This window comes from Haematobia irritans, chromosome 1 (assembly GCF_050003625.1).
Source record: "Haematobia irritans isolate KBUSLIRL chromosome 1, ASM5000362v1, whole genome shotgun sequence".
Classification (NCBI taxonomy): Eukaryota; Metazoa; Arthropoda; class Insecta; order Diptera; family Muscidae; genus Haematobia; species Haematobia irritans.
The window spans coordinates 241664419-241679334 of NC_134397.1; the positions used below are offsets into that span (position 1 = coordinate 241664419).

The window sequence follows — 14916 nt, forward strand, 5'->3', positions numbered from 1 at the left end:
TTTTTTAGAAATAAAATAAAGACAACATTTTCTAAACTTATAACAAAAAATTCTATAGAAATAAAATCTTGACAAAATTTTATATAGAAATAAAATATTTACAAAATTTTATATAGGAATAAAATATTTACAAAATTTTGTATAGCAAAAAAATTTGACAAAATTTTCTATAGAATCAAAATTTTGACATAATTTTCTTTAGAAATAAAATATTGACAAAATTTTGTATAGCAAAAAATGTTGACAAAATATTCTATAGAAACAAAATTTTTAAAAAATTTTCCATAGAAAAAAATTTTAAAATATCCTACATAGAAATATAATTTTCACAAAATTTTTCTATAGGAATAAAATGTTGACCAAATTTTCTATAGAAATAAAATTTTTTTGTATACTTATTTCGGCATAAGCCGGCTATCATAAACCTTTTTCGGAGGGTTCAAGTGTGGTTCACTTTGAGTTTAGTGAACTGCCAGAATTTATTCTGATAATTGGTTGATAGTTTTTCTGCAAGTAGAGGATGAGGAAGGTGGTAATTCCAAAACGTGCTTCCATCCAACCATCTTGCAGTCTATAGGGCTTTGTCCAAATAAATTTGACAAACATTTTTTCCTCTGTTGGTTAAGCTTCTCTTGTAGTTTAGTCAACGCAATGGTTTTAAGCAGAGATCAAAACAACAAATATGATTGAAGTAGAAACCACCAATAAAAAACAAAACACGAATGAAGTAAGAGTAAGCACGCTCAAAATAAACCCAACCAACTGCACTCAAATCAATGATTTGACAGTGGCATAGGAAAAAAGATATGTTTGTACAAATTTATTTCGGCTATCATACAAAACCTTTTTGCGGAAGGTTCAAGTGTGGTTCATTGTTGGGTTTAATAAACTGCCTGAATTTATTCTGATAATTGGTTGATAGTTTTGCTGCAAGTAGAGGATGCTGCTGAGGAATGTAGTAATTCCGAAACGTGCGTCCATCCATCCATATTGCAGTCTATAGGACTTTGCCCAAATAAATTGAACAACCATTCTTTTCCTCTGTTGGTGAAGCTACACTTGTAGTTTAGTCAATGCATGGTTTTAAGCTGAAATCAAAAAACAACAACAATGGTCAAAGAACAAAACCAACAATAACAAAACAAAACGACTGAAATAAAGTTTTGACAAAATTGTCTATAAAAAAAATTTATTTCGGCATAAGCCGGCTATCAATGTAAAACCTTTTTTCGGAAGGTTCAAGTGCGGTTTATTGTTGGGTTTAATGAACTGCTTGAATTTACTCTGATAATTGGTTGATAGTTTTGCTGCAAGTAGAGGATGCTGATGAGGAATGTGGTAATTCCGAAACGTACGTCCATCCAACCATCTTGCAGTCTATAGGGCTTTGCCCAAATAAATTTGACAAACATTGTTTTTTTCTGTTGATTAAGCTACACTTGTAGTTTAGTCAATGTATGGTTTTAAGCTGAAATAAAAAAACAACAACAATGCTTAATGAAATAAAGTTTTTTCTATAGAAACTATAGAAATACAATTTTGACAAAATTTTTTATAGAATTTTATTTATTTATTTATTTATTTATTTATATATATATTTACAATCATAATGAATTATGAAAATAAACATGTAATATAGGTGCTAACAACATAGGTTTTTTATAGAAAGAAATACACTTTTCTATGGAAATACAATTTTGACAAAATTTTTTTTATAGAAATACAATTTTGACAAAATTTTTTATAGAAATACAATTTTGACAAATTTTTTTATAGAAATAAAATGTTTACAAAATTTTCTATAGAAATAAAATATTGACAAAATTTTCTATAGAAATAAAATTTTAACAAAATTTTCTATAGAAATAAAATTTTGAAAACATTTTCTATAGAAATAAAATTTTGATAAATTTTTTTTTATAGAAATAACATTTTCACAAAATTTTTTATAGAAATAAAATTTTGAGAAAATTTTCTATAGAAATAAAATTGTGAGAAAATTTTCTATCGAAATAAAATTTTGAGAAAATTTTCTATAGAAATAAAATGTTGACAAAATTTTCTATAGAAATAAAATTTTGACAAAATTTTCTATAGAAATAAAATTTTGACAAAATTTTCTATAGAAATAAAATTTTGACAAAATTTTCTATAGAAATAAAATTTTTACAAAATTTTCTATAGAAATAAAATTTTGACAAAATTTTCTATAGAAATAAAATTTTGACAATTTTTTTTATAGAAATAAAATGTTGACAATTTTTTTATAGAAATCAAATTTTGACAAAATTTTCTATAGAAATAAAATTTTGACAAAATTTTCTATAGAAATCAAATTTTGACAAAATTTTCTATAGAAATTAAATTTTTACAAAATTTTATAGAAATCAAATTTTGACAAAATTTTCTATAGCAATCAAATTGTGACAAAATTTTCTATAGAAATCAAATTTTGACAAAATTTTCTATAGAAGTGTCTATTGTCGGATCTATTGTTTATGGTGCTTGTATTTTTGTCCATATTTCTCATAAATTTTTGTCAGTCAGCTATAGCATAGGTTCGTGCATTTCGCAGCACACGGATGACTGATAAATTGTGGATTGGAATTTATTGAAATCATAATCAGTATAAGCAATTTGTTTTACACCTTGTATCGTTATATCAATATCACTTTTATAATTAATTTTTATAAATTATAAATAAACTATAACGAATAAAATAAAAAATATATAAAATATTGGGTATTCATTATGTGTACACCCTCAAAAAAAAAAAAAAAAATCGCTTCTGTAACATATACCCCAAACACATTTTGCTTTTCAGGATTGGTGCAAACAAAATATTGTTTGTATTGTTCAAACATATTATGTTTCACCTTAGGCCATACACTGGTAGTAAAAGATTTTAATGATTTTTTTTTGTGTGGATATATTTTTAAGGCCCAAATTTGTTACTTCCAGTATTTTACTTGCAGCATACTCTCTAAACACGTTATAGGCTATTTCCAAATTAATATATGTTTGCATCTAAGCATATTATATTTACAAACATTTTATGTCCCAATCACAATATGTTCTAACATATTAACATATATGTCCCAAACATGTTGTGCTAGCTTATGAACATTATAGGCTTGCACTTAAAAATATTGTGTTAAAAATTTGAGTTCCAAACATATAATTTTTACACCCAAACATATGAAAAACAGTCTTTTTCGTCCGTGTATATAGCCAATCTTCAATTTCAAAAAAAAAAAAAAAAAATCGAAATAAATTTTATTAAAAATATTTGGAAAAAAATAGTTATATAAAAATATGAGATAGTCGAAACAGTCTCTCCCTATTGGTAGCGAACCTTCAATTAACTTTTTTTTATTATTTATAAATTAATTTATAATTATTAAATTAAAAATTAAAATTTTGTTAATTTTTTAAAATTGTTTTTCCCGAAAAACTTTGTCTAATTTTGCCATTCCATTTGTATCAAATCATTGTATCAATTTGTTTGTTTCAAAACTCTTATTATAGCCCCAAATAAACCGATCCCCAGATTTGGCTTACTTGAAATTTGGTGCGCGATCTTAGTCTATGGCCTCTAACCACCATGCAAAAGGTCCAAATCGATCCATAAGTATATATAGCACCCCACGATTAATGTCCGGAGCTCCCTGTATTCGCAAATTTCATCAGATTATTTTCACAGGCTTCTCTTGAAGTCATCTTTACAGCAGTAACACGGAACAAAATATTTATACTTTTTTAATGATGTTACTTTAGCTTTTTTTGTCTTCAATCACGAAATTAATCCAATTAATTTTCAATTGAAATTTCTTCAATCACAGAAATGATAGTATCAGTCACCAAAGTCAATAAAAAAAACTTGTTCCAATTAAAAAATTGGTAAATTGGTACAATTAATTTCTGTGATTGATGTTTGTTTCAATTAGAAAAAATTGTTGAACCAATTAAATTTTTAATTGAATATGTTTTAAAATTCAATTCAAATTATAAGGAAAAATTTGATTGAATTGAATTTAAATGCTGTTAATTTGTCCAAATGTTGTTTGTATGGAAATTTTTCATCAAAGTTTTTTTTTTCTATAGAAATGTTTTCTTAATTTAATTCCGGCTAGAAATGTATCCCAATTTCAATTCTTTTGAAAAATTTACAGATCTTCCATGGCAACAACATTTGTCCGGATTTCAAATTCTGAGAATAGTTGTACATTTTTGTTCGAATATGCACGCGTATGAATGTCGACACATATTTGAAAACTAGACAAAAGCATGATATCATTTAGCTTGAACCACTGTCGCCTGCCGTATTTTTTTTTTTTTGTGTTTATTTAGTACTTATCCGTATGGTATGAACTAAGTAAATAATCTTAAGTACCAACTATGGTGATGTCTAGGTAAAAAGCAAATGGATTCAAGTTATTTTGTTTTTTACTTATTGTACACTGAAAAAAAAAACATACACTGTTCCAAAGACTTTGTATTCACAGTAATGATTTTGGTATTGATTCCGAGACAAAGAAGCGCTATTTTTATACCCTGCGCCACACTGTGGAACAGGGTATTATAAGTTAGTGCATATGTTTGCAACACCCAGAAGGAGACGAGATAGACACATGGTGTCTTTGACAAAAAAGCTTAGGGTGGGCTCCCGAGTCGATATAGCCATGTCCGTCTGTCCGTGAATACATTTTTGTAACCAAGGGATTAGGTAGTAATTTAAGCCCAATCGACTTCGAATTTGGCACAAGTATGTGTTTTGGGTCAAAATAGAACCCTATTGATTTTGGAAGAAATCGGTTAAGATTTAGATATAGCTCCCATATATATCTTTCGTCCGATATGCACTTATACGGCCCTAGAAGCCTGAGTATTACCCCAATTTGGTTGAAATTTTGCACAGGGAGTAGAATTAACATTGTATCTATGCGTGCCACATTTGGTTGAAATCGATTCAGATTTAGATATAGCTCCCATATATAGCTTTCGCCCGATTTACACTCATATGACCACAGAGACCAATTTTTTGCTCCGATTTTGTTGAAATTTTGCACAGGGAGTAGAATTAGCATTGTAGCTATGCGTGCTAAATTTGGTTCAAATCGGTTAAGATTTAGATATAGCTCCCATATATAGCTTTCGCCCGATTTACACTCATATGACCACAGAGGCCAATTTTTTGCTCCGATTATTTGAAATTTTGCACAGGGAGTAGAATTAGCATTGCAGCTATGCGTGCCAAATTTGGTTGAAATCGGTTCAGATTTAGATATATCTCCCATATATAGCTTTCGCCCGATTTACACTCATATGACCACAGAGACCATTTTTTAACTCCGATTTAGTTGAAATTTTGCACAGGGAGTAGAATTAGCATTGCAGCTATGCGTGCCAAATTTGGTTGAAATCGGTTCAGATTTAGATATATCTCCCTTATATAGCTTTCGCCCGATTTACACTCATATGACCACAGAGACCATTTTTTAACTCCGATTTAGTTGAAATTTTGCACAGGGAGTAGAATTAGCATTGCAGCTATGCGTGCCAAATTTGGTTGAAATCGGTTCAGATTTTGATATATCTCCCATATATAGCTTTCGCCCGATTTACACTCATATGACCACAGAGGCCAATTTTTAACTCCGATTTGGTCGAAATTTTGCACAGGGAGTAGAATTAGCATTGTATCTATGCGTGCCAAATTTGGTTGAAATGGGTTCAGATTTAGATATAGCTCCCATATATATGTTTTTCTGATTTCGACAAAAATGGTCAAAATACCAACATTTTCCTTGTAAAATCGCCACTGCTTAGTCGAAAAGCTGTAAAAATGACTAATTTTCCTAAACTTCTATTACATATATATTGAGCGATAAATCATAATTAAATTTTTGCGAAGTTTTCTTAAAATTGCTTCAGATTTAAATGTTTCCCATATTTTTTTACTAACATTGTGTTCCACCCTAGTGCATTAGCCGACTTACATTTTGAGACTATAGATTTTGTAGAAGTCTATCAAATTCTGTCCAGATCGCGTGATATTTAAATGTATGTATTTGGGACAAACCTTTATATATAGCCCCCCAACACATTTGACGGATGTGATATGGTATCGAAAATTTAGATCTACAGAGTGGTGCAGGGTATAATATAGTCGGCCCCGCCCGACTTTAGACTTTCCTTACTTGTTATACCCTAAACCACATAATGGTCAGAGTATAATAACTTTGATCTGCCTGTGCCTACCAGAAATATTGATTGCAGACCCTATAAAATATATACCGATGGACTCGGAATCACCTCCAGTGTCGATCTAGCGCTTGGTGTCCGTCCGTCTGTCTGTCTGTCCATTTATTCCAGCCGCAATTATTAACCGATTGTGTTGAAAATTGGTACAGGGTATTTTTTGGGCACAAGGACGAACGCTATTGACATTCGAAGAAATCGGATCAAATGTACATATAGGTCTCATATATATGTATCGCCCGATTTCGACAAATGAGATAACGTTGCACTTTTGGCACAATATAATCTTTTGCATGGCCCTTCAAGTCTGCACAATTTTATCGAAATCGGTTTAGATTTTGATATAGGTCTCATATATATGAATATTTTTAATAATGGAATTAATATTAGGGACATACTGACCACAGTTGCCACAGTTGGTAGTATTCTTAATATTTTGGTACATTTTGCAAATTATTCCTCACCAACTAGAGGTATTTCAATTGTGTATTAAATATAAAATGTTGAGAAAATTTTCTATAGAAATGAAATTTTGATAATTTTTATCTATTTCTAAAATTTTGGCAAAATTTTCTATAAAGATATTTTTTTTTTTGCAAAATTTTCTATAAAAATAAAATTTTTGCAAAATTTTCTATGGAACTAAAATTTTGTATATAAATAAAATTAACAAAATTTTCTATATAAATAAAATTTTTTAAATTTCTATTGAAATAAAATATTGACTAAATTTTCTAGAGAAATAAAATTTGAACTTTTTTATAGAAACAATATTTTGGCAAAATTTTCTATATAAATAAAATTTTGGCAAAATTATGTATAGAAATTAAATTTTGGCAAAACTTTCAATAGAAATAAAATGTTGACAAAATTTTCTATAGAAATAAAATTTTAGCAAAATTTTCTATAGAAATAAAATTTTGGCAAAATAGAGAAATAAAATTTGGACTAAATTTTCTAGAGAAATAAAATTTTTACAAAATTTTCTAAAAGTTGGACTAAATTGTCTAGAGAAATAAAATTTTCTTTTCTAGAGAAATAAAATTTTTAAAAAATTTTCTACAGAAATAAAATCATGACAGAATTTTCGATAGAAATAAAATTTGTCAAATTTTCTAGAACAATAAAATTCTGATAAAAAAATACAATTTTTAATTTGGTAGGCTTTTGTAGAATATTCTTCAAATTTTGGTAGAGTATTTGTGGCACGAGTGGCAACCGTGTTACTAACTCTATGGGTGCAAAATCAACTATAGCTCCTAATATCAGACATTTTTGTTGAGATTGTGATAAAACTTCCATAAATCATGTACCCCTTAATGTTCTGAAATATGGAAATGGGGTTTATCTTCCAAACCTATATCAATGCTTCCCCACAAAGGCTTATGTTTACTAATTTTGTAGGGGTGGTTTAGGGTATGGTATAGTCGGCCCCGCCCGACTTTTTACTTTATTTATTTGTTTTCATACGATTTTGTTTTTGGAGCAACAGTTTTATGGCCGACTACTAATAAATACACCCAAAGAAAAAATACTTTCCTAAGGAATGAAGTTTTAGACAAACGAATTTTGCCTTTGACATAAAGTATTTTCATTCAGAGCAAGTAAACCCGAATTCGTGACAAACGTTGTAACAATGGTCTCTAATCTGTTTTATTTGCTTCTAAAGAAAATTGTTTAGCGTCAAAAGAAATTTGCGTTTGTCCAAAATTTCGTTCTTCAGAAAAGAAAATTCTTCTATCAGTGTATATAGGTCACATATACTCGCGTTACCAATATTCTTGGACACACGGACGGACAGATTTCTCGATGACATTAAGGGTTTAACTCGACTCTTTTTGTACAAAGGTAAACAAAGTAATACTACTTATACAAATTTAACACAAGTTTTAATGCCGTTATTTATAATAAACAATTTAAAGTAAACATATTGTATTTGTTTTTTTTTTTTTTTACTTTAAATACCAGATAAGCCGATAGTGCCTCCGGAAAATTCTAACCCCATGTTTTGGTCTATTGATTAATTCTAACATTGATTTTCACTGATCCCCTCAAGCCCCAGATGGTAATCAAACGACATTCAACACAAGGCAAATTCTATACGAAATTTCTCTCATTTAGCTCAACGTCAGCTAGAATTTTCACAACCAACCTATTCCTCCCATCATTACCATGTGATTAAATAAAAAGTGGTTTCAATTTAAAACCAAATGTTCATTCATCTCTCGTATTCTAATCGATATACTGATTGAATGATTGGTTTCTATTTTATTGGTTAGAGATTCAGGTAATTTTACTTATCGAAGACAGGTGGTTTGCCTGTGATGCTGCTGCTGCTGCGGCAGTTTTCAGTTGTCGCAGTGCCAATATTTCGATGTTGTTTTTCATTTTTGTTTGTGGTGGCCTTCAACTCAACATTGATTTCACTTGTTAATCATAGTCAATCGACACTTTGATGGTGTATTTTTAGTTAAAGTGTCTAAGTTGAAAAATATTTTATCCGATAGAATTGCAAAAAAAAAGGCCGCCATGCATACAATGAAAAAGCAAGCAATCATCAGTTAGCCAATTTGTTTCTTAGTGGGGTAATTGTAAATGAAATAGACCATTGGACCATGCAAACAAGCGTTTACAATTTCTGCCATCACTACATCCCGCTCCCCATATTAAAATACATTAATGACTAATTGTATGTATGTTATTCACACCACACATATGTTTCGGAAAACATTTACACAATATATATTCGGTATTTATGGACAATTCAGTTATTAAATTATCAATTAGTTTTTTGTAAAAAAAAAAAAAAATTGGAAAATTTTGTGGAAATTTTAATTCTAACGAAAAGTGCCAAAATTTAATTTACCCCCATTTTCTTGAACAACGAACTTCTCAGCCGTTCTATGGACATATCTGTCATCTTCCCCATATATATCCCATATGCCAGTTTGGAAATTAACTGCTGAAAGATTTTCAGTTATGTAGAAAGTTTTCTCGAAATTGTCTTTCTAAAGAAAACTTCCACAAAATTGTGTTTCTATAGGAAAATTTCTAGAAATTCTGTAAAATTATCTTTCTATAGAAAAACGAAATTATCTTTCATCTAATAGCATTTTTCTTGCTGTGGGAAATTTATATAATTTTTTAAGGACATTTTAAATAAAGGGTGATTCTTTTGAGGTTAGGATTTTCATGCATTAGTATTTGACAGATCACGTGGGATTTCAGACATGGTGTCAAAGAGAAAGATGCTCAGTATGCTTTGACATTTCATCATGAATAGACTTACTAACGAGCAACGCTTGCAAATCATTGAATTTTATTACCAAAATCAGTGTTCGGTTCGAAATGTGTTTCGCGCTTTTTTATCGACAAATTTTGTTCAGCGATGAGGCTCATTTCTGGTTGAATGGCTACGTAAATAAGCAAAATTGCCGCATTTGGAGTGAAGAGCAACCAGAAGCCGTTCAAGAACTGCCCATGCATCCCGAAAAATGCACTGTTTGGTGTGGTTTGTACGCTGGTGGAATCATTGGACCGTATTTTTTCAAAGATGCTGTTGGACGCAACGTTACGGTGAATGGCGATCGCTATCGTTCGATGCTAACAAACTTTTTGTTGCCAAAAATGGAAGAACTGAACTTGGTTGACATGTGGTTTCAACAAGATGGCGCTACATGCCACACAGCTCGCGATTCTATGGCCATTTTGAGGGAAAACTTCGGAGAACAATTCATCTCAAGAAATGGACCGGTAAGTTGGCCACCAAGATCATGCGATTTGACGCCTTTAGACTATTTTTTGTGGGGCTACGTCAAGTCTAAAGTCTACAGAAATAAGCCAGCAACTATTCCAGCTTTGGAAGACAACATTTCCGAAGAAATTCGGGCTATTCCGGCCGAAATGCTCGAAAAAGTTGCCCAAAATTGGACTTTCCGAATGGACCACCTAAGACGCAGCCGCGGTCAACATTTAAATGAAATTATCTTCAAAAAGTAAATGTCATGGACCAATCTAACGTTTCAAATAAAGAACCGATGAGATTTTGCAAATTTTATGCGTTTTTTTAAAAAAAAAAGTTATCAAGCTCTTAACAAATCACCCTTTATTAGTTTTCTCTTCATATGGAATTTTGTCGAAATTGTCGCTATAAGAATTTTGGTCGAAATTTTCTATTTTAAAAAATTTTATGAAAATTACCTTCCTATATATAATTTTGTCGAAATTTTCCTTCAATAGGAAACTGTGTCGATATTTGCTTGTCATAGGAAATTTCTTCGAAAAATTCGTACAGATTTTTTTTTTATAAAATTTCTACAAACAGATGGTGTTTCCCCACCATTACAACACCCTGTCAACCTAATTTTGTACAACCAAAAAAAAACTTTTAATTTTCAAATATGCAGGTGATCTGATCTGGAACATATCAATTCGGTGTTCTCGAAATATTTTCCTCGTTCAACGAATAATTTTGTTTCTAATGTTCAATGTTTTATAGCTTTTTAATGGTATTAAATTCTGCATTTTGTGGATGTTTAGATTTACATTTGCCGCAAAGACGTTTGTAGTTCATTGTGTATTTTTTTTTTTTTTTTTTTTTTTGCTTATTCAGAAAAAGGTGTGGAGGCGGGTGGTAGGTTTAGAAAAAATATATATTCCACCTTATTCTCATTACGAGCCACTGGGGGTCTCTCTACAAAATGGATGAATCTATGACTTGATGGCTTCCATTGGAATCTTCTTTCGTTCATTTGGTTGTTAGCAACATCTGGCACTGGCGACTTATTTACGACTTCCCCAGTAGCCTTCGATTAAAAATGCGAAAGAAATAAACAAAATTTCCGATTGTGATCTTATTTTTCCTATTTTCATAGTCAACAACTATGAGTGACCGACCACTGGGTTCCCAGCTACATGACCTCTTTCCATGCCATTTTTGTTCGTTACTATTAAACGTGTGTTTTTGTTTTTTGCCTTGGCCATCTTTCCGTTTGTCCGTCCTTTCCATATTGCCGTCCAAATGTCTGACCACCCGCCTACTAAAGACATGCAAACTCGCTTGTTTTACATGTTATAAATGATGTAGTCATTTTATTGTTATTTTTTATTTATAAATCTAATACATCCAATTTAAAGTTTTATATATTTTTTATGTTTACTTTCAGGTAAGTTCTTGCTACGAAGAAAAGGAAAACGTAAGTGTCTCATATAATCAAATAGAAAATTTTAAATGTTTTGATGAATGCTCAAATCAACGCATGTATCTATTTACATTTATACGCGGGATGTTTTGAAAATTTGGGAAAAATAGAATTTCGTTTTTTTTCTATAATTTTTTTATTCTATAATTTTTGCAAAATTTTGTTTCTATAGAAAATTTTATCAAAATTTTGTTACTATAGAAAATTTTGTCAAAATTTTTTTTCTATAGAAAATTTTGTCAAAATTTTGTTTCTATAGAAAATTTTGAAAAAAATTTATTTCTATTGAAATTTTGTCTAAATTGTATTTCTATACAAAAATTTTGTCAAAATTTTATTTCTATAGAAAATGTTGTCTAAATTGTATTTCTATACAATAATTTTGTCAAAATTTTATTTTTATAGAGAAATTTGTCAAAATTTTAGTTCTAAAGAAAATTTTGTCAAAATTGTATTTCTATAGAAAATGTCAAAATTTTATTTCTATAGAAAATTTTGTCAAAATTTTATTTCTATAGAAAAATTATATTTTTATACAAAAATTTTCTCAAAATTATATTTCTATAGAAAATTTTGTCAAAATTTTATTTCTATAGAAAATGTTGTCAAAATTTTATTTCTATACAAAATCTTGTCAAAATTTTATTTCTATAGCAAATTTTGTCAAGATTTTATTTCTATAGAAAATTTTGTCAACATTTTATTTCTATAGACAATTTTGTCAAAATTTTATTTCTATAGAAAATTTTGTAAAAAATTTATTTCTATAGAAAATTTTGTAAAAAATTTATTTCTATAGAAAATTTTTTAAAAATTGTTATTTCTATAGAACTTTTGTCAAAATTTTTAGTTCTATAGAAAATTTTGTCAAAATTCTATTTCTATAGAAAATTTTGTAAAAATTTTATTTCAATAGAAAATTTTGTCAAAATTTTATTTCTATAGAAAATGTTATCAAAATTTTATTTCTATAGAAAATTTTGGAAATTTTATTTTTATAAAATTTTGTCAAAATTTTATTTCTATCGAAAATTTTGTAAAAATTATATTTCAATAGAAAATTTTGTCAAAATGTTATTTCTATAGAAAAATTTATCAAGATTTATTTCTAAGAAAATTTTGTCCAAATTTTATTTTTATAGGAAATTTTGCCCAAATTTTATTTCTATGCAAAAGTTTGTCAAAATTTTATTTTTCTATAGAAATGTTTATTTCTATAAAAAGTTTTGTTTCTATAGAAAATTTTATCAAAATTTCATTTCATAGAAAAAATTGTCAAAATTATTTCTATAAACAATTTTGTCAAATTTTTATTTCTATAGAAAATTTTGTTAAAATTGTTATTTCTATAGAAAAATTTGTCAAAATTTTTATTTCTATAGAAAATTTTGTCAAAATTCTATTTCGATAGAAAATTTCTAATTTTATTTGTCAAAATTTTATTTATATAGAAAAATTTTATTTTTATAAAAATTTTCTCAAAAAAAATTTTTTTTTAAGGAAAATTTGTCAAAATTCTATTTCTATAGAAGATTTTGTCAACATTTTATTTCTATAGAAAATTTTGTCACAATTTTCTTTCTATAGAAAAATTTTCTCAAAATTCTATTTCTATAGAAAATTTTTTCAAAATTTTGTTTCTATAGAAAATTCTGTCAAAATTTTATTTCTACACAAAAATTTTGTCAACATTTTATTTCTATAGAAAATTTTATCAAAATTTTATTTCTATAGAAAATTTTGTCAAAAATTTTTTTTTATAGAAAATTTTGTCAACATTTTATTTCTATAGAAAATTTTGTCAACATTTTATTTCAATACCAAATGTTGTCAAAATTTTATTTCTATAGAAAATTTTGTCAAAATTTTATTTCTATAAAAAATTTTATCAAAATTTTATTTCTATAGAAAATGTTGTCAAAATTGTATTTCTATAGAAAATTTTGTCAAAATTTTATTTCTATAGAAAGTTTTGTCAAAATTTTATTTCTGTAGAAAAATTTGTCAAAATTTTATTTCTGTAGAAAATTTTGTCAAATTTTTTTTTCTGTAGAAAATTTTGTCAAAATTTTATTTCTATAGCAAATGTTGTCAAAATTGTATTTCTTTAGAAAATTTTGTCAAAATTTTATTTCTATAGAAAATTTTGTCAAAATTTTATTTCTATAGAAGATTTTGTGAAAATTTTATTTCTTTAGAAAACTTTGTCAAAATTTTATTTCTATAGCACATTTTGTCACAACTTTGTTTCTATACAAAAATTTTCTCAAAATTGTATTTCTATAGAAAATTTTGTCAACATTTTATTTCTACTGAAAATTTTGTATAAATTGTATTTCTATACAAAAATTTTGTCAAAATTTCATTTTTATAGAGAATTTTGTCAAAATTGTATTTCTATAGAAAATTTTGTCAAAATTTTATTTCTATAGAAAATTTTGTCAAAATTTTATTTTTACAGCAAATTTTGTCAAAATTTTATTTCTAAGAAAATTTTGTGTACATTTTATTTCTATAGGAAATTTTGTCCAAGTTATATTTCTATAGCAAATTTTGTCAAAATTTTATTTTTCTATAGAAATGTTTATTTCTTTAGAAAATTTTGTCAAAATTTTATTTCTATAGAAAATTTAGTCAAAATTTTATTTCTATATAAAAATTTTCTCAAAATTCTATTTCTATAGAAAATTTTATCAAAATTCTATTTCTATAGAAAATTTTATCAAAATTCTATTTCTATAGAAAATTTTGTCAAAATTTTAGTTTCTATAGAAAATTTTGTCAAAATTTTATTTCTATAGAAAATTTTATCAACATTTTATCTCTATAGAAAATTTTATCAAAATTTTATTTCTAAGAAAATTTTGTTATAATTTTATTTCTATAGAAAATTTTTACAAAATTTTATTTCTATAGAAAATTTTGTCAAAATTTTATTACCATAGAAAATGTTGTCAAAATTTTATTTCTATAGAAAATTTTGTCAAAATTTTATTTCTATCGAAAATTTTGTCAAAATTTTATTTCTATGGAAAATTTTGTCAAAATTTTATTTCTATGGAAAATTTTGTCAAAATTTTATTTCTATGGAAAATTTTGTCAAAATTTTATTTCTATAGAACCTTTTATGAAACGTGTATTTCTATAGTTTTTAAAATTTTCCCGTTAATTTCTTTCCACCCCTCCTTTGACTTCTTATGGGCCAAAACAAATAGTTTGTGGTGTTATAACATGTGTCAACTGTCTGTCTATCTGCTCTCAAAAATGATGTATTCCCATTTAGAAATTAATCAAATACTAATTGCCCACCATTGGACAACTGATGCCTTGTGCTACTGATAGTTGTGCGTAACCGAACATATGCACGACACCCTATCGTGTTTGTCGTGGCTATAAGGTGTAATGGTGCCTGGTGTCACTTGAAAATTGTGACTCTAATAGGCGGCCGGCCCAT

General features: G+C 27.5%; 1 protein-coding gene across 8 annotated transcripts in view; it reads left to right on the forward strand.

Annotated features, from left to right (window-relative positions):
• Positions 1 to 14916, forward strand: part of heph (polypyrimidine tract-binding protein 1 heph) — a 564267-nt gene that overhangs the window by 106328 nt on the left and 443023 nt on the right. For 5 of the 8 annotated variants that reach the window (XM_075308915.1, XM_075309123.1, XM_075309188.1 and 2 more), the window contains one exon: positions 11427 to 11456. The exons of the other annotated variants lie outside the window; for them this stretch is intronic. In XM_075308915.1, coding sequence (XP_075165030.1) covers positions 11427 to 11456 — 30 coding nt within the window. The remainder of the gene's footprint in view (positions 1 to 11426; positions 11457 to 14916) is intronic. 8 annotated transcript variants of the gene reach the window in all.